This window comes from Pithys albifrons, chromosome 10 (assembly GCF_047495875.1).
Source record: "Pithys albifrons albifrons isolate INPA30051 chromosome 10, PitAlb_v1, whole genome shotgun sequence".
Classification (NCBI taxonomy): Eukaryota; Metazoa; Chordata; class Aves; order Passeriformes; family Thamnophilidae; genus Pithys; species Pithys albifrons.
This window is the reverse complement of record NC_092467.1, coordinates 29590762-29609914: the sequence shown is the minus strand read 5'-3', so window position 1 is coordinate 29609914 and position 19153 is coordinate 29590762. Positions and strand designations below refer to the sequence as shown.

Sequence of the window (19153 nt, the reverse complement as noted above, 5' to 3'; positions counted from 1 at the left end):
AAAAATTCTTTGCAGAGAGAGTGCTCAGGCATTGGAATGGGCTGCCCAGAGAGGGGGTGGATTCCCCATCCCTGGAGGTTTTTAAATTGAGCTTGGCCGTGGCACTGAGTGCCATGATCTGGTAAAGGGACTGGAGTTGGACCAAGGGTTGGACTTGATGATCTCGGAGGTCTTTTCCAAACCAATCCATTCTATGATTCCGTGAATATGGATGAGAGGAGATGTGGGTGTGTGCTGAGCAGTGCTGCAGATGGCTGATGTTGGATGTAGGGCAGTGTGCGTGTGCATCCTCTGAGCGCTGCACGGGGCAAATGCTCTGGGGTTTTACGGATGAGTTTGTACTCTGTAGTAATTTGCAGTTCCTCCTGCAGTTTCCCATATCTACATCATTTTCAGGTTGATGATTTTTCCCAGTCATTTATCCCAAAAGCACTTTATCCTGCTTAATCTGGGTCATAATTGACATGGGACTCGTGCGTAAGCGGAACACAGCCAGGAGTTGTGTTTGTGTCAGGGATTTAGTGACGAGCAGTAACACAGAGCAGAGGTTGGAGTAAGTATAAATGTTCAAATAACTGATGAATTCAAGGTCACAGGCACAACTTGGACCCAGAAAACACTCTTGAACACTTACATGCTCGTGCTGTCAGTTCACAGCTGCCTTTGGCCCTAAGCAAGACATAATTGTTGGTAAGGAAGCTGTTGGAATTGGATGTATTTATTGCAAATCAACAGGATATCTTTGCAAGTATAAAAGACATATGGAAGAGTCCACAGTTATTGTTGTACTTTGTTGTGTCTCCAGATGTTTTCCCTCCTGCCCCGCTCCAGAGCCTGAAAGTGGGAAATGCTTTTTCATTGTTCTTAGCTGATGGTGCCAACATCTGCCCTGATGTTTCCCTGGGGGAATGTTATTAGCACTGCTGAGAGTGTCTGATGCATCACTTGTGTCTTATTTCCCTCTTTTTTATTATTATTTTTAAAACAAAATAATGTAAAAGGTGTGAGGTTTCATCCCTTTTGAATTCTTTTGAGGGAGCAGGGATGAGAACACTTGGGTGGCTGCTGAACTACCACAGCAGCACTTTCCAGCTCCCTTATTTTTAGGGAGCTACAAGTGAGGCAGAAAACATTGCTCTGAGCTAATATTTTTCTTTAAAACAAATAATATTTGCAAGCTCAAGCATGCTTGAAGATCTCAAAATGCTTAAAATAGCTACATTTTTTAATATACATTTAATCCATCATTAGTTCACAGCATGGACAGTGCTCTGCTCTGGGGCAAGGAGAACCAAATGAATATCTTTATTTGTTGGTTATATATAATTATAATGTACCATAAAACTTTCAGTTCCATAGCTTTGAACCTAAAGTTTATTCATAGATAGGTGAGTAAATTAGCAAAGTTGACCCAAGTGTTCACTGCTGAAGAAGGAACTTTTAATAGAAATGCAAAACAAATGAGCATTTTTCCTCAAAGCTTCTACACTTCTGCTTCTCAAAAAACAGCTTCACACTACCAGATGTCATTAATTTTTCAGTGCTTCGATCTGACCTTTTAAATTGGAATGAGCTTTGGATAAAATTTGGGCCAGAATTCCCAAATGTAGGTGCCTAAGACTGGATTCTTATGGTTCAGTTATAGCAGACTGAGGTTCTTGGCTTTTTCTTTTACATTATCTGCAAGGATGGGGCAGAATCTCTTGACTAGAGCTCTTAGGTGGTAATAGTGTAAATTTGAGCAATGTCAGACCATATTTAGTCAAAGGTTTCTTTGAGGAATCTCTGTTGGGTCTAAGAAACTGCAAATTCTGTGAGATCTGAGTTTTGTTTGCTCCTTTGTGCTTTGGATGTTGTTTGTTTGGCTGCAATTATTTACAGCTCACTGCTGGTTTTTGAACTCCTAGCAAGAAATTCCACGGACAGCTGCAAAATATATTTTTAATCAATTTTAGGAAGACTGTTTCCCTAACTAACATATTTCTTCCAGCTAAGACACGGTACAAACTGCTCTGCAGATATTTGGGGAAGGGGGGGAAGGTTTTCCTGACAAAGATGTGCCTTTTGTTGTTGCTGTTGTGTCACACTCATGTGGTTCAGGCCACTCTAAGTGTTATAATTTAGTGGTGTGGTGATTTAAGCCCAGCTGAGAACTGAATAGTGCACAGCCCAGTTCTCTCCCAGCAGAATGAGGGGAAGGGAATTGGAAAAGGTGAAAGTGAGAACTTGGGGGTTGAGGTAAGATAGTGTAATAGCTGTTTAATAACAACAGCAATTAATATTATTTTGGTATTGAGATGGAAAATAGTGGGAAAAGAAGGAGAAATAAACCCCAGGAAAGGCAAGTAATATCAGTGAAAAACACTTGCTCACCACCACCCAGTGCACAGCCAGCCACAGAACCACCATTTGGGTTGTTGAAAACCTGTAAAGTCACTGAGTCCAACCATTCCCCCACCACTAAACCATGTCCCCAAGTGCCACATCCACATGTCTTCTAAATCCCTCCAGGAGTGGTGGCTCCAGCAGTTCCCTGGGCAGCCTGTACAGCAGTTTCCAGCACAGATCCAAAACACAGCCCCATAAGAAGAAACCCAGCACAGTTCACCTTACCCACACAGTGCTCTCTTACCTCCAATTCTTTTTGTAATAAGAAACATTTTTTGCATTTTTTAAGCTTCTCAGGGTGAGCCTGCAAGAGCAGCCTTTGTTTCTTATGTTGTTTCTGTGTATTTCTATAAGCCAAAACAAAAGAACAAGGAGACAGCATTTCTTGTGGGGGTTTTAAAGCAGTAACATTCTGTAGGCAAATAATACAATTTGGTTTTCCATCTTTGAAATGTTAATAGTCTCACTATTGTTGATCTGGTTAGATAAGTCAGTATACAAGGAAACAGTAGCATGTTTCTGTTAAGAGTTTTGTCTGCCAAGTGTAGAATTCTCAAGTGTATTGGGATTAAAACAACTCGTACAGATCACAAGTTTTCAGATCCATGAGCTCTGATTCAGGTTTATCTCTTACAAACCTAATTTGTGTGCAAATTCCGTGCTGAAGATTTTGTATGGCAACAATTCCCCTGTGAATTCATTTGAGGCAGGAAGGCCAAAAGGTTTTATTGAACTAGTACTTTCCCTTCTAATTCTATTGAAACGTTTGCGTGTTTCGGTGTTTTAATTTGCCACTTAATTGTGTCTATTCCTTTATTTTCCTTTGCACTCACATAAATTGCCTGGTTTCCCTTTTGTCTTTTCAGGTCAGGATCGCAGCGAAGCCACTTTGATAAAGAGGTTTAAAGGCGACGGTGTCCGATACAAAGCCAAACTGATTGGGATAGATGAGGTTTCTGCAGCACGAGGGGACAAGTTATGCCAGGACTCCATGATGAAGCTCAAGGTGCAGTGAAACTCTCAGTATTATGAAGTCAAGGGGAGCAAATTTCAGCTTGAACTTCTACTCATTCTCCTTTTGTGACACCAAGTCTCAGTCTGGTTAATTATGTATTGTAATCAGTCAATTTTACATGAACTCCTGGCTGGTATTGCTTATCCTGGTTTAATTTTCATACATTATCTCTGAGTTCAGTGGTTATTCGTGATTGACACCACTGCAATTTGTCCACAAATTATAAACAACACATCTGCAAATTGAATAATTTTATTATGCAGAAGGGGAAGTAAAGCACTGGGGAGAAAAATGGTGTATCAGAATATTTTCTGTGACACTCCTAATGAACTCCAGCCCTGTCTGTGGCTGTCACCTCCTGTTGGGACAGGCAGGAAGGGGTTAGGAACAGTGCTGGGTGTAGGTAGCCAGATATGGGGGTTGGTCTCTTCTCCCAGGCACTCAGCAATAGGACAAGGGGGCACGATGGGCTCAAGCTCTGCCAGGGGAAATTGAAGTTGGAGATCAGGAAAAAATTCTTTGCAGAGAGAGTGCTCAGGCATTGGAATGGGCTGCCCAGAGAGGGGGTGGATTCCCCATCCCTGAAGGTTTTTCAACTGAGCTTGGCCGTGGCACTGAGTGCCATGATCTGGTAAAGGGAGTGGAGTTGGACCAAGGGTTGGACTTGATGATCTTGGAGGTCTTTTCCAACCCAATTGATTTGGTGATTCTCTAACTGGTGTCCTCACTGGGAGGACAATGTCTTGCCCCTGTAATGGCAGGACTGATGGGTTACAAAATCAGGAGGCACTCAATGCACTGGGAGGATGGAGCATGAGAAGATAAAGAGGAGTGCCCAGAATTTTGGGGAAGCAGCAAAGGCAGATATGGGTGGACTGTGAACTTGGAGAGCAGACAGAGTTTGAAAGCGCCAGTGGCAGAGGGGGGACAGACATCACTGTCTGGCTGAGTGTTTTCTTACACCCCTCCAAGAGCATGAAAGCTCATCCTTTCCCTCACCCTGGGACATGTGGAAGAGCTTGAGCTGTTGGGAGGGAGGGATAGGTTGTGTTTTCCTGCAGCACAGTGTTGTCTGTTGACTTCCCATCTGCATTGCAGGGTTACAAGCTGGTAGTAGGAGTGAACTCCCTGCAGGATTTTGCCTTTTTTTTTCTTCCAGTTGTCTCCCCAGCACTCTGCCAAGAGAGCTGATGGATTTCTCTTGCTGATTTTTTCAGGAGAAATCCCTACATGGTATCTTGTACCCCACCAGCCTGCAGGGTTCCAGTCCCAGTGATCAGGAAGGAATAAGTTATTCATTAAGAAACAGCAGGGGGTGACATCCCTCTTATGGTTCAACAATCTAAAAGCAAGATTTGGTAGATAATTTACAAATCAGTTTTATGGAAAGCAAGAACTAATCTGCTGTAAAAGGTGCTGTGTTGATATGTCACATCTACCATAATATTCTTGCCTGATTTAAGTGTGTGCTGGATATTCCCCATCATTTCATAGTTCTGGAAGCAATCTGGGAGAGGTGGTACTGTTGTTCTGTTGCACAAGCCTTTTTGTGTCTCTCCTCCATGGATTGCCATTTCCACAGCTCCCAGGTGCCTGATACCTGTTTGCATGGTGGAAATACTGATCTAAACAGGCCAGGGAAATGACTGAAACTATTAAGGGAAGGAAGCAATAAAAAATCATGTTTTATTTGGCAGCGTGGCATGAAATTATGGGCTATGGACACCCAGGGTTCTACAACATGAGTTTTATGGCCACCTTTAAAGTTTTGGGGTGGCTTTTGACATCACACGTGTGTAATGGCAGCAACCATCTCATGAAGGTCTGAGAATTTATGTTAGTGGTTCTTAAAACATGCTGACATTTCAGATAACCAGATAAAGGCTAAATATTTTCATTTATTTAGGAGTGCAGTTGGTTGCATTTGATCTTAGTGCAGTGTTGTTGGTCCTGAGAAGGTGGAAACAGAAGGAACTATTATAGTTATGCTGTGGGAGAATAATAATTCATGAGATGGTATCAGCAAGTTCACTTACAAAGTAAAAATCTGAGTTTACAGCATGAGTGTAGTTTCATTTTGAGAAGAATATTCTTCCTCTATAAAAAACCTCAACTTGCTTGTTTCAAATAAATATTGCCCATGAAGTAAGCTAAACTTTGTTGGTAATTTCTTTCCTCTGTTGATTGTTGTTTTTTTTCCTTAAAATAAAAAAATAAATTAAAAAAAGAGAACAGAGCAGCTTCTAGCTGGGAAAAGTGTGCTAGAAATGACCTTCAGCTTCCATGAAAACAAATTTCATGGAGGATTATCTAGTGCAGGGGTTGGAAGTGGGAGCACATTTGGAATGCTCTCTGAGTAGCATCAAGAGATGTGGTACCTTGAAAAAAGAGCAGAAACCAGAAGTAAAGAGAGGAGGACTGTTCCTGGAGAGCCTTGAATTTTTCCTAGAAAAGTGGTGAATTCTCCACAAGCAAATCAGTGCTGTGCTGTGGCACTTGGGAGAGTCATGAAACCAACCAAACTGTTCTTTGTTTCCGTAGGGAATTGTGGCTGCAGCTCGTTCAAAAGGAGAACATAAACAAAAAGTCTTCTTAACAGTTTCCTTTGGGGGAATCAAAATCTTTGATGAAAAGACAGGGGTAAGTAAAATGATGATGTGATGGAGCAGAATTGAATCTTTTCATGGATGTTTCTTTAGAGGCATTTCCTGGCTGGGCTGTGATGTCTCACCAGTGTAAACACATGTGAAGCAGCTGAGAATGTTGATAGAAGGTTCTCATCTCTCAGAGCAAGGCATGACGTGACTTGTGGAGTGTCACAAAGGACATGGTTTATTGTAAAGCCTTGTCCTGGATATTGCTGCAGAACCACTCACTGGAGTACACAAATGCTCCTTGTGCTCACAGCTCTGAGTCCAAAAGTGGCAAAAAAGGGATTTGTTTTGCTTCAACAGACTAAAAGTTGCTTCTTTGAAGAGCCCAGTGCTGGCGGAGAACTGGAGCTGTCCATGGGTCAGCCTGGTATCTGTGCTCATAGAGGTTTTCTCATCCATCCTGGTCCAGCTGCACCCCATGCTGTGGGTCAGGTGACTTTTGAGGGGCTCATGACAAGGGATGAAGCTCAGAGGTGAGGATTGCCTTGGGCTGGGCCCTTGTGGCAGGGCAAGCTGAGGGGATGCAAACAAGCTGGAACAGGGAGCTGGGGCAGCTCCAGGAGAGTGAAGCTGATTTTCCCCACTGATGTCTGAGACAGATGAAAGGAAGGGCAGTGCAGGCTGGGGAGCAGCACACACTTACCTGGGAATGTCCTCAGCGTGTCCCAGGAGAGTCATAAGAATTTCTGTCAGATCCATAATTCCACTTGAATGCAGCTGTAGTCACCAGGATGTGATATATTCTATTAACAGCATTGCCAGTAACCATCAGAATCAGAGCTCGTGTGTTGTCAGTGGTAGAAAAATCATATATTGTATGGAATGGGAGGTAAAAGTCCCTGGAAAGTTGGAGGTTGCTGTGTGAAGCTGCCAATTAGCACCTTCCCTGGAAGCATCTGGTTAAGGAAATTGCAGAGATTTCCATGTCTTACACGTTTTTTGCCACAGCAATACCCTGTTTGATTTTTTAAATTGCTCTAAAAGAAGAAACCTAAGCAAAACATTGTACTACTTAGATATAAAGCAACAACACACAAACTGTTTTAATCATAATTAGGAAGATTTTTACAGCAGTTTAAGCTCTGCCTTGAATTTTAAAAAGCTCTTGATTTAATCTTTTGGCAGATTAACTATTTAACATGATGCCAGAAATAAAACCCTACTGATGATAGATGAAATTATCTTTGCCAGTTAATTTATATTATTAGAAAATCAATGTCATTGAGCTCACTGATACATAGTACGAGTAGTTGGTAATGAAAAGCTCATTTGGGATGTGTTGTGTACAGCCTGTGGAAAAGTATCCAAACAAAAGCAGTGTTGCAGAGAACATTGTCTGTGCTCAGAAAATAGGAAATGTCAGAATCAGGGCTGTCAAATTGCACCCACCCAGGCCAGAGTTACTTTGCTAAGATGAAACCTTTTCTTGGAAAAATAAAAAGAGAAGAAAGGAAAAGACTATTCCTTTTGCCCTCGTCTCTGAATGTTTCTCAAACACTGCATGGAGCAAAAAAAGAGGGAAAAGGGAATGTGTTTTAGAAACCAAGGTGTGCTTTATTGCAGTTGCCTTTCCTGCAGCATCCTGCACACTCTCTGTCTGCAGCTGCTGAGGTGGGGACATGGGGACAATCTCCTTCATTTCATAACTCTGACACCCTGTACTCTAAATCTGACAGAACTGTATCATCCTTACAGTAAACCTGTCACTCACTCACTGAGGCTTAGAATGAAACCTCTAAATCCACCTTCCCAATGTCTGCCCTGAGCTGCTGCAGTGATGGACAGGAGGATTGAGTTGTCCTTCTTGGAGCAGAACAGTGAGAAAGGCACGTGGGGAGCTTTTGACATCAGTTTTTATTGAAAGCAGGAGAATTGTGCTCTCCATGTCAAGGTTTTGAAGCAAATCCTCTGCCGGTTCTTCACAGCCCTTTGGCTTTTTCCATGGCTTGGGTCTGTCCACATCCCAAAGTTTCACACCCTTTCCATAGTCTCTCTCATCGAGCCTGTCTTCTCATATCCATGTGAAACTTTAGAGTTTGTAAAGTTTGGAGACTGATATTTACATTCATGCAACAGAATAAAAAATGGCCCTGAGCAGGGAACAACCAGATAATCCTGCAATTGCATTTTCCTCATTTCACAGCCCTCCCTGTCCCCCACATTAATTTTTCCCTTATTTACATTTCCATAATTTTGGAATTCCCAGAAGGATATTTTAGGCCACAGAGCTGATTTATTGTTTATTTTAAAAGATTCTTTACCTCTTTAGAGTGTCCTTTCTTAACTTTCCCCATTGGCTATTGCTGTCACGTCTGCCACAGTGGCAGCCTGGTGTGATAGAAAAGAGAAAAAAATATTCTGGGTTATCTTGTAGGCTGCCATTGGATTTTAATTTATCACAATGAAAAATCAATTTGTAGCTCAAAACTAGCAAATTTTTTTAAAAATTGGCAGTGTCATAGCTGAATTCATACAGATGATTTAGGGGAATTACTCCATAATTCATTACAGATGAAGGGCTGTAGTTGGGTTACTCCACAAAATGATAAGCAGGTTTTTTTTCCCCCCCTGTACTTTATAGCTCTCTTTAATATGTTCCAGCCCTAATATTCATCAAAAAATATTGATTTTAATAAGGCTATTATTCCAGCCATCAGGAATTCTGCCCTTTGAGTAAATTTATCCATGAAGGAGACTAAGTTGAAGGTGGACTATCATTTGGAAAGAATTTATCTCACAAGAAAAATGCAGGAAGGATTTGCAGTGAGTTTACAATACAATATACTGCAATAAAAATAATAACAATTCTTTCTTCTCTTCTGTCATTCCATGCCATGGATTACAGTGAATAGGTCCCTTCATAACACTTGGGTGTATTTAGAAGATGACAGCAAGGCCCAGCTCAGCAGGGCTCCCTCACCAGCTGCAGGAGCCTCCTCATGTGGGCAGAGCACCCCAAATTGTTCTGCTGTTGCAGTCCCAACATGAGCTTATAACCCAAAATTGTATTTAATTTGACTAACAAATTAGTCCTGTTGTCTGTGTGCCAAAGTTGTCATTACACATGGGGTTTGACCCTATTATTCTGAAAAATACACCTTTTTTTTTTTACTGTCACATGTTTTCCATCCATCCCATTTGCTTTCTCCAGAATATGTTTGCCAAGTACATACCTCACATGAGGGAAATATATATTTTATTTTCCTAACATAAAAAATCGACCATAATTGCCACTAAACCTGGACTTTTCTGCCCAGTGCCACTTGAGAGATTTCATGGCTGCATATTACATGAAAATAATTTTTCTTCATTTATTCTGTCATATCCATCTGGGTTATATCTCATGCTGCAGTATGTTCTTCATTAGCCATATTTCATGAGAGTTCTTGTGTATTTTCAAAAACACGTAGAAGGCAAAAATGCAAATAATTTGCAATATATTATTTAATATTCTCCTTTCCGGGGTGGAACTTAGTGGTTGGTGATTTCCTTGGGAAGCAAGAAAAGCCATAACTCTGCATTATAGAAGGATCTGCAGAATTTTTCAGTGCCCATCATTGCTGGTTAGCTATTTATGAGTGTTATTTTGTTAATCACACACATCAGGCCATCTCCCTGTGATAGCTCAGTAATGCTCCATTACACGGGCGTGACTAATGGGGGCTCCACCAACAGCCTCTAATTGTCTCATTGTTTATTTATGTGACAATAAATCTTTGTTTACTGTGAGTTACTTTCCAAAAAATGTATTTGAAACTAATAATTAAATTCTATAAAATGCTGGGGGGAAACATTTCCCTCCACATTCATGCAGCGAGCTGTGCTTTTAAACTCTTGTTGGTTCTAATTGTAAAATCCTATTGACTGTAATGGAAAACCTAGACATGGTGAAAAAGAAATAGGATAAAAGCAAAAAAAATTGCTGTTTGGCTTTAAGTAAAGAATTATTGCTGCTAAAGTAAAATTTTGTATCAGTTTGTGGCTATGCAAATTAACAGAATATGTTGTAATACACAGCTCTCTATCAGGTATCGTGATGGCTTAGTTATTCATCTAGATTCCTTCATTGTCCAAAAACCAAGGGAGATTGGGGTCAGTGTCTTGTTTATTTATGGGCAATACCCCAAACAGTTGGACTGTAACCCAGCTGGTGAAGATCACAGCCATCACACCAAGTTTTTCCTGTTTTGTCCTGTGTAGCACCCTAAAAATTAATTTCATTGGTGTTCCCTGTTCTGTACTTTGGTGGGACTGGCTTGTCTTTCAGAGATGTTGACCCATATCTTTATCAAACTACAGGGCACAGCCTGTGGGATTGTAATATTTCTAGGAAAAGGGTAAGTATCTGAGGAGGTTTCAGCTTTGCAGAGAAGTGTTGCAGTGTGTTCCTCAAGTTTTATGAATTTATTTAATCTGTAGCCATTTTCTCTTGGCTGTCAGGATGAAACTCAGAAAGGAAAACTGTGTGTGTAAATACAAATATTCCATGTTGACTCTCTGTTACTGTTATCTGTTACTCCAACCTTCATTACCTTTGATGAGGATTTTATTGTATTATTTTTGAGGTTTACCTACCTGAGATGCTGTTACTCGGTAAACAGCCCCTTCCTGTTCCATGGAAGAGGGACCAGACCTTACCTGTAGCATTTCATACAAAAAAATTAGTTCTCCCTTTCATGCTTGCCACAGAATTAGTGATTATGTTTCTACTTTTAAGTCTTAGCAACATGCAAAGAAATAGTAAGTGTGGTGGGTGGTTATTACCCTGTTGTCCTCAGGTTGTTCTCTTCTAGTGGGATGTTACGACTCTGAGACATTCCAGTGTTTTAGGAGCCAACATCTTGCCCATCTTCCTGAACTTTTAAGCTCTCCTGTCCTTATAACACACAGATTTTTGAAAGTTGTTCCACCATGTTCCAAGACTTTATCAGGCTTATGCTGATAACCCCTGGGTTTGCTGCTCTTCTCCCATTTGATGGCATTAATTATGCTGATAGATTGTTAACAGGACAGCTAAACTTGGCTGAAAGAAAATTTTAGCAAGATTAAATTTCTCAGTTTTGGCAGAAGATACTTCATTTAAAATGTCCCAAAGGTACTTCTTGACTTTACTGGGAATCTGTTGGTTCTGGCGTCTGTGACCAGAAATCGAGGTAGGATTGTGGCTCTGTAGCTATTCCTTGAAGCACATGTGCTGGAGCAGATGAAATGTCAAACTGTCAAGTCTTTATCACTGAGCATCTCTGAGTACTTAAAAATAGGAAGAAAAGAAGGACTTAATTTCTTCTGCTCTCTACTCACTCTGCAGTGAGCAGGAGAGATGGTGGGATTAGTTCAGTGAACTTTGTGTTTGGCAGAGTGGGGGACTGGCCAGGAAGCTGCTGATGGGCCCTGACTGGGGCTCCCAGGGGTGGCTTTTATCCCCTCCATGTCTTTGAAACTTCCCAGACTTCCTGCTGGCTCATCTCAGGTGCAGTGCTTTGAGAGCATCTTACCTGATGAGCTGATTTTGCTTAAGGTCTTCTACCTGTCCTCCATGACTTGCCTCTGGATTTAACCCCTGTGTCCCTAGTTTCTCTCTTCCAGTTTTCATCTGGGATTTGCTGGGATTCATCTGGGATTTCTCTGCCTTTGATCTCTTTTTCTTCCTGCCCTGCTTTTTATCAGAATCATTTCTTTTGCAAATATAAATTTGGTTATTGTGCCAAACCAGAAGCTCCCAGGTCTATGTTCTGTTCAAACCTTGATCTGCCTCTGCAGCCCTCTCTGTACATGTTTAGTCAACAGCTCAAGCTTAATGTGGCCAAACCAGGCCTTTTAATCCTGATTCCCAAAGGTCTGTCTCTGACCTCCTTTTCTGAGAGCTGAGGAAAATATCAGCATCATCTATTATTCAGCCCTGGAAATTCAGCAGCCTTTTTGACCCAGTGTTGGTTTTGATTGCCACGTCCAGGGTAACTCCTAGCCTTGCAGAACTCTTCTTACCTGCTCTGAAATACAGCATTTACTGTCATGCTTGCATAGAAACCCAGTCCTGCCTCTCTTCATCTCATGTCTCAATTGTTATCCTTTTCTTTGTCCTTGACAAATTTGACTTTTATTTCTGAAATCCATCAGGACTGCCAAGATTGCTGTCTCAGCTTGTTCTTTTGATCATGTCACACTTCCCTTTGCATTCCTATTTCTCCTCTATTTTATCTATTTTATTTGCTGAACTGTTTTCTCCCAGGCTCTTTGTGGCTGCCTTTACTCTTACCAGCTTTTAAGGAGTCAATCCATAGTACCAACTTTCATCATTAATTTACTGAATTTTCCTAATAAATGCCTCCAAGACTTTTCTCATCTCCCCATCATTCTTTGGAGGAATTCTTCACACATTTTTGTGTAGTACCCCCTTATTTTTTGTTTAAACTTGTTGGTTTAGGAGATGCTCCTGCAGTCCTGCATCCCAGAGTTCTCCTGAGGCTTATCTGCTCTTTGCTCTCAAAAGTCAAAATTAAAGTATAAACTCCTTTTAAATTGGGTTTTTTGAATCAGTATTATATCTTTTTAGGAATCTTTTTGTAAGAAATGTTGGGTCTCGGATCATGCTGAGGACATTTAAGGACTGCAGTGGTAAAAGTACTCTGTAATAACAATGAAGAGCAATGACTGGAAAAGAGCATAGTCAAATTTTTGTGTGTACAGTTGAAAATGGTGACATTTGGGGCCTTTCTTGTGCATTGTCCTCAGCTTCTGCCTGCAGAAGATCCCTCTGGCTCACTGGGAGTCATTCTCTGTTCCTTGACAGTTTCCATCTTTCTGATTGTAAATATGAGCAGTAAAACGTGGCATTTACTGTTCTACATGCAATAAAAGTGCCTAATTAGAATATGGCAGAGAGAAGGGCTTAAAACTCTGCATTTTACTCTTACAAGGTATTTATGGTCTTCTGATGCTTCAGAAGGGAAACAATAACACATTTCAGGAATAACATTTGACAGCAAAATGTGAATGTCAGAAGAACCTGCTGACTTAATTACATCCCTTATTGACTGTTGTAATTCATTTATTATTGGCCCTCCAAACTGGGCCCTGGACAGTTTGGGTGGTTCTGAGTTCCCCACAGGGATTTTTAACAGCCACTGAGTTACATTCTTCAGATGCCCAGTTTGCTGTATGAGGATTGGAAAATCCTTATATATTATGGCAGTTTTGTTTGGGGGAAAAAAGAACCCAAAAGACAAAATTTGGGTTGTGATATTGCACATGGAGAAGTCTTGGGGGTCTAGAGCTTTGGTTGGTACCTTCTGTCTTCCCTCCTGACACAGAGCAAGGCTGAATTCCTCTTATTCCTCTCATCTGGAAAAGCTGTGATGTAGAGCTGAGCTCAGCCTTCTTGTGGTCAGAATCTGCAGAAAATGCCTTGTGAGCTTTCTGACCCTAATTGACATGAAGATAAAATAAAGCTATTCCAGGCATTTTAGCCAAATTGAAATAATGTCTGTGATTTTGTTGTAGTTGTATTTTTTTTTTCAGTGTGAAGAGTAAATAGTTGATTGCTTTCAAAAAGGCAGTAAATGAGATTTTATGAGTTTAGTGGTGGTCTCATTTGGCTGTATCCAACCTCCTGTTGTTTAATCCAAGCACTCCAGGATGGATTTAAGAAAGGGAATTGCTGCTTACATGCACTCTGCATTATTGTATGGACAATCTCACTATTAAATATATGGTTATAACAGTGATATCTAATAGTTGTCAATAATACATATTAGGTATATTGACATATTCCAAATTGCCATTTGCTTTCCATTGCTTATGGGGATGGGTGTCTGTCTACAGAGCTGTTGTAGTAAAAATTACTATGCCAACACTTCTGGTTCTGTCTGTTTTAAATGTTTGATATGCTTAGGTAGAATTTAGGGTGAATTTTGCTAAGAGGTTGAAAGTCAACATGCTTGTTGCTCTGGATTCTGTTACATGGTGGAGCTGCAGAGCATCCCTCCTATTGTCCCAGGGCAGGAAACTCAAAGTGCAGAGTTATGCTGGGAGGTTTTTTTGCCTACAATCACTGCCCTTTTATGATCCAGATAAATAAATTAGGATGTGAAAGCCACATTGTGGTCCTGCTGTGTCCAGCAGAGCCGTATTCCTTTTTCCAGCTGCAATTTTGTCTTACAGAAGAGCACCCAAACTACAGTTATGTGCAAGTATTGGCATTTTTCAGACAGGTTAATGCATCACAAAGTAGAGGAAAATTTCAGGCCCATTTTCAGCACACCTGGAATTACAAAGGCTGGATTTCAGACTGCTTGGGAAAGGATTTAGCAAGAGAAGTGCTGACATAATAATAGCCCAGGCAGCTGAGTTGCTCTGAAGCCTCCCTGGAGAGCAGTGGGGGACCTTCAGCAGGTGCCAGGAGAGACAGTTCCATCCCCCTGTGAAATTCTCTGTTCCTTGGTGGAGATGGCTGGGAAACATTGCCCCCCAGGTGTGCTGATGATTTCCCTTCCCATTCCCTCCCTGCATTTTCTCTGAGAGGCTGCTCTGCAATTTTGGGTTTGCCCTGGTAGAGCAATAGTAGCAGTGATGTTTCTGAATTTTCTGCTGCCCTGGGGGCTGTTTAACCTCTCCTGCTGCTGAGCTCAGATGCAAGAGGGACAGATGTCCTTCACCATCAGGGCAACATGACAGGGAAACTACAGGAAGGATTACTTTTAAATTTACCTGGAATTTGCAGGATGATAGGAATAGGTAGCTATGGGAAATAAAACCGGTGGATGATGTTCTGCCTTCAGGAGCACATTTGTGTGTACAGGGAGGTCAGCAAGAGCTTTGCTCAGTCTGATGGGCTGAATAAACACCTTTTTCTTCCCCTCATAGTTTGTGTAATAAGTGGCCCTGTAGAAGAGCAGAAGGAGAGACCGCTGCACTTAGAAACACAAACACCTGCTTTTATCCCCATCTTTCCCTTGGCTAAGTAACAGATTTCAGACACCAGTAGAGCTTTGCTTAATATAAAAATAACTGTGCATAAAAGTTGCCTTCCTAAATGACATCACTGCACTCCTGCCCTTTCTGCTGGATGCCCTGTGTGCTCAGCGTGTGGGCAGCCGTGTGCCAGCGAGCCCAGGGGCTGGAGCAGCACCTCATGGAATTCCAGCAGTGCCAATGTGTCCCTAAACTGGAGCATTGTGCCCATCCCTGCTGTTCATCCTTTGTGGGTCCCGTCCTGGTTCTGTGTCATTGTGCTCCTCAGTGACATTCCTGCTGCCTTCAAAGGTGAGGCAGAACACTAATTAATGTGAGTGCCTTGACATTTAAAGCAAATCAGAATCTAGGTATCTGAAAATATTGCATGTGGCTCCCAGCCCTGGCTCTGCATAGCTCAAAGTAGTTTTTTTTTTCTTTTTTAGATAGTCAAAACATGGATTTGAATCCAATTTTTTGATTATGTCCTTGCTTTTGAAAAGGCCGAGGTGGTTTGTAAAGGGTTCTATGTTCAGCCTGCTGCAATCTTTAATTAGCCAAATGCTTTCCTGGGTATGATACAGGAATTTGGAATACTTTAAAGTGTGAGTGTAACCTGTACATGCATAAGGCTCAGTGCTGAGCAGTGCTCAGGGTGAAGTAATGAGTAAGCTCAGGTTTGATGAGGAGAAGAGAAGACATGCTGTGCAGGGAAGTTGTAAAGGAGGGGGAGAATGAAAGGAGTAAGTAAGAAAAAACAAGCCAGCATCCATTCATCAAGGCTGTGAAAGGCTTTGCTGCATCTGAGTCGAAGGTGAGGGTGGCACTGCCAGAGGGGTTTCCTGCAAGGCAGAGCCGGTGTTGTTATAAACGACCAACCAAATAGCCAATCATTTGTATAAAGGGTGGTTTAATTTTAAGTAATGAAAGCTATAGAGTAAACAGCACAGGGTGCACTGGGAGTCTCTGCTCCATCAGTGACACACCTTTGAGTTCTCAGGTCCTTTTTTATACAGTCAAAGCAGGTTTATTTTTAACCATTTCCAAGAAATTATTTTCTTCTTTCTTCATTTTGAGATCCTTTCATCTGATTCTTCCTGTTGCTTCTCCATGGTTGTGGGGGCTGGGTTCTTCTTTGGTGTGATTCTTAACTTAAAATTTAACTAGAGACAATCTTGTTAGTTAAGCCTTATCTGTTGTTTTGAGGTGTTTCTTCCTTATCTTGATTGGGTTTACTTCTCTGTTGTATTTAGGTATTCTTGGATTATCTTTGGTCTGCACTGTATTTATTTTACTTCAAAAGGCTGCTTAGTTATAACCTTTAGTTCTTTTCTTTTTCTACATTTATACATTATTTGATAAACTCATAGACATTTTGTTGCTAAATCTTTACTGCATCAAGCTACACAGAATTCTTATGTTCTTGACACAAATTAAGTCCTATGTTTATCACAGTGACACCCGTGGGCAGGACAGAAAAAAGGCAAGGACAGAGAACAGCAAACAGCTGAGCATGTTCTCAGCTGGGCCAGGTCTGCTGCAGAGTGTTAATCAAAGTTTGCTTTGAGAGGTTTCAATTAGCAGCAGAAGACTAAAACTAAATGTTCATCCTGCTTTACATGAAAATGAGCAGGGAAGAAACAACTCTGGGCATTAAAATGTGCAAATGGGAGCTGTAGGGACCTCTCTTGGAAGGTGCCAGGGCAGAGCTTACAAATACTCTCCATTGCCTGAGTTGAAATGTAGAACTGTTGTAGCAAGAACCTCCTAAGTGCAGCTCCAGCAATTGCTGCCTTGGGATAATGCAGGGGGAGGGAAAAAAAGAAAATTAAGCAAAAAATTACCTGCAAGTTCTTTGTTCTTTTTTAAAGTCTCTTTGAGGTTTGCCTTTTATGTTTTATTTTATTCATATCTTAGGGCTCAAGTACTGCACACACTTGTCATGTTGCTACGGATGGTTTATGTCTGAGGTGAAGTGTCTGTTATGGGACCTGAACAAATGAAGGATTTATTGATGAGTGATCCCATTTATGGGATTGTCTGAAGCTTGTTTATACGTGCCATTGTAACTCAAAGGAAAGGGTTTCCACTCTTTTTTTCTGAAAGAAGCCTGAAAGCAAAGTGGCATGGTCTTTATGACCAGGATAGGCAGTTCATGATGCTGTTTCTGAATTGTAAAACTCAGCACTCCAGAGTCATCTTTTGCCAACGAGCAGGTACCTCAAATCCATCAACAGCCTTCAGCTCCTTCAGCAGGAGCATTGTAAGAATGCTCTGCAACTGTACACCTCCAGTCATGGAATAATATGGGATCTTACAGATCTTACAGCTTGTTTCTTAGGCTTTTCCAAACACCTTCCATAGCCTCTTGTGCCAGTTCTGCATTGGGAAAAATATCCAGGAGTTCAGACGTTTCTGCTGGGAAGCAGAAAGATTTCTCATGAAGATGAGTTTCAGCAAGAGTAGTAGTAAAGAAGGGTGACCCTGGCCTGAAAAGCTGTTTGTGGTATGGCAGGTAAACTCAAGTTTCTCATAACCAAACCAATGTCTGTGGTAGGAGACATTTCAGGATATCACCTTTAGCTGGTGCTGTAAATTTATGCATTGGCCACGAGATAATTAAGCCATTAGAGATGAAGGGTTGGGCTGAGTGGGATTTGTCCAGTTCCTTGCTGTGCCACTGAAACTGTCACTGTGGAACACAGGATTTCTTGCATCTATGCCTTGGTTTATTTCTGATTATGAAATCACTTTTATATTTGAAAGGTATAAAATTTGTGTCATGTGGAATTCTCAACTGTTTTGCATCATTTTCAGTTGGCTCATGAACTCAACAAACATACTGGTTATGCAGTTTGTGAATTCACAGAATCCCTTTTCCCTCTTATTCTTCTCTGTACATGTGCTCTCTCTCAGCCCCCTTTAAAGTCTTACTAAATTACTGAGGGTATCTGGGAGATAGATAGATAGATAAATATAAAGCAAATCCCTCTTGTCCTTTTCCCCCTTTTCCAGTAAAGTTTGTAACATTGTGCAAGTGGATTTATGGCTGAAGAAAGTTGCTGCTTGATGACTATCCAGTGCAAGTTAAATTTTAGCATTGCCAGGATGAGAAGGGTATTAGTGATCTTTGCAAGCTCTGCTTCATGGGGTTTGCATGACAAATCAAGACAATCAGTGGCTGCCTTTCACTGATGAGTTTTTCAAATCACAGGCTACAAGAAGAGGGTGGCTGGAAATGCTTGCTGAATCTGAAGCAGTTAAGATCTGAGACAGTTAAAGCAAAAAAAAAATTACCTCCACATCTCCTAGGAGTTGTAGGAAGGAATTTCTTGTGCTGTTCATGTAAATGAAAAGCATTTCAGGAGATGAGGAATGTTGGTGTAAGGGAACAAAAGAACCTTGTAAAAAGTAAAGGCTGCTCAGAACACATTCACAGGCTATAAAGATGAACACAATAAAAATATGAAGAGATTCAGTGATGTTGTAGCAAACTGTCTCATTACTGAATATTGTGCTCCCTCAAATTCAAGATTGAATCACTAAGAGTCTTACAGACTTCAGAGTCTATCAGGAAGAAACACAAGGCATGGACAAAGGAGCTGCACTTTAGCTGTGTATAAGCTTTGGCTGGAGAGTAGAGGGCAATATTGGCATATTTATGGCTGTTTTGGTAGAAGGGGGTGAGGTGGGTGCTAAGGGGGAATACACTCAGAGAGATGTGGCACAGCCCTGGGAGCCCAGCAGTGGGTACCTTGTGCAGCTGCCATCCCAAAGAGGACACTGATGCCTTATAGGCAGGCATTGTTACTGGTGCAACACACTGAAATGGCAACGTAAAGAAATGTATTGCAACCTATAGATGGTCCATTCAGGTGCAGTTTGGGGCATATTTCATTGCTGAGCTGTTTATGGCCTAGTGGGGCCACCCACTTTGGTATCAAGGGTCAGGTTTGCTGCTTCTTGGTATGGTTGTGCAGATCCTTTGCTTTTACCATCCTGATAAAACAATGACTGTGTCTGATGCAGAAGCAATAAGAAAATAGTGCAAGACTCATGGGAGGCCCAGCATCGTGGCTTTAGTGTAGCACATCTGTCTTTCCAAAGCTCTGTGAAAATGTTTCCTTGCCCTTTAGGATTTTCTTTG

The 19153-nt window shown here is 41.3% G+C and overlaps 1 protein-coding gene across 15 annotated transcripts in view; it reads left to right on the top strand.

Annotated features, from left to right (window-relative positions):
• Positions 1-19153, top strand: part of DAB1 (DAB adaptor protein 1) — a 451161-nt gene that overhangs the window by 384487 nt on the left and 47521 nt on the right. For all 15 annotated transcript variants that reach the window (XM_071565292.1, XM_071565294.1, XM_071565293.1 and 12 more), the window contains 2 exons: positions 3255-3394; positions 5945-6043. In XM_071565292.1, the coding sequence (XP_071421393.1) occupies positions 3255-3394; positions 5945-6043 (239 nt within the window). The remainder of the gene's footprint in view (positions 1-3254; positions 3395-5944; positions 6044-19153) is intronic.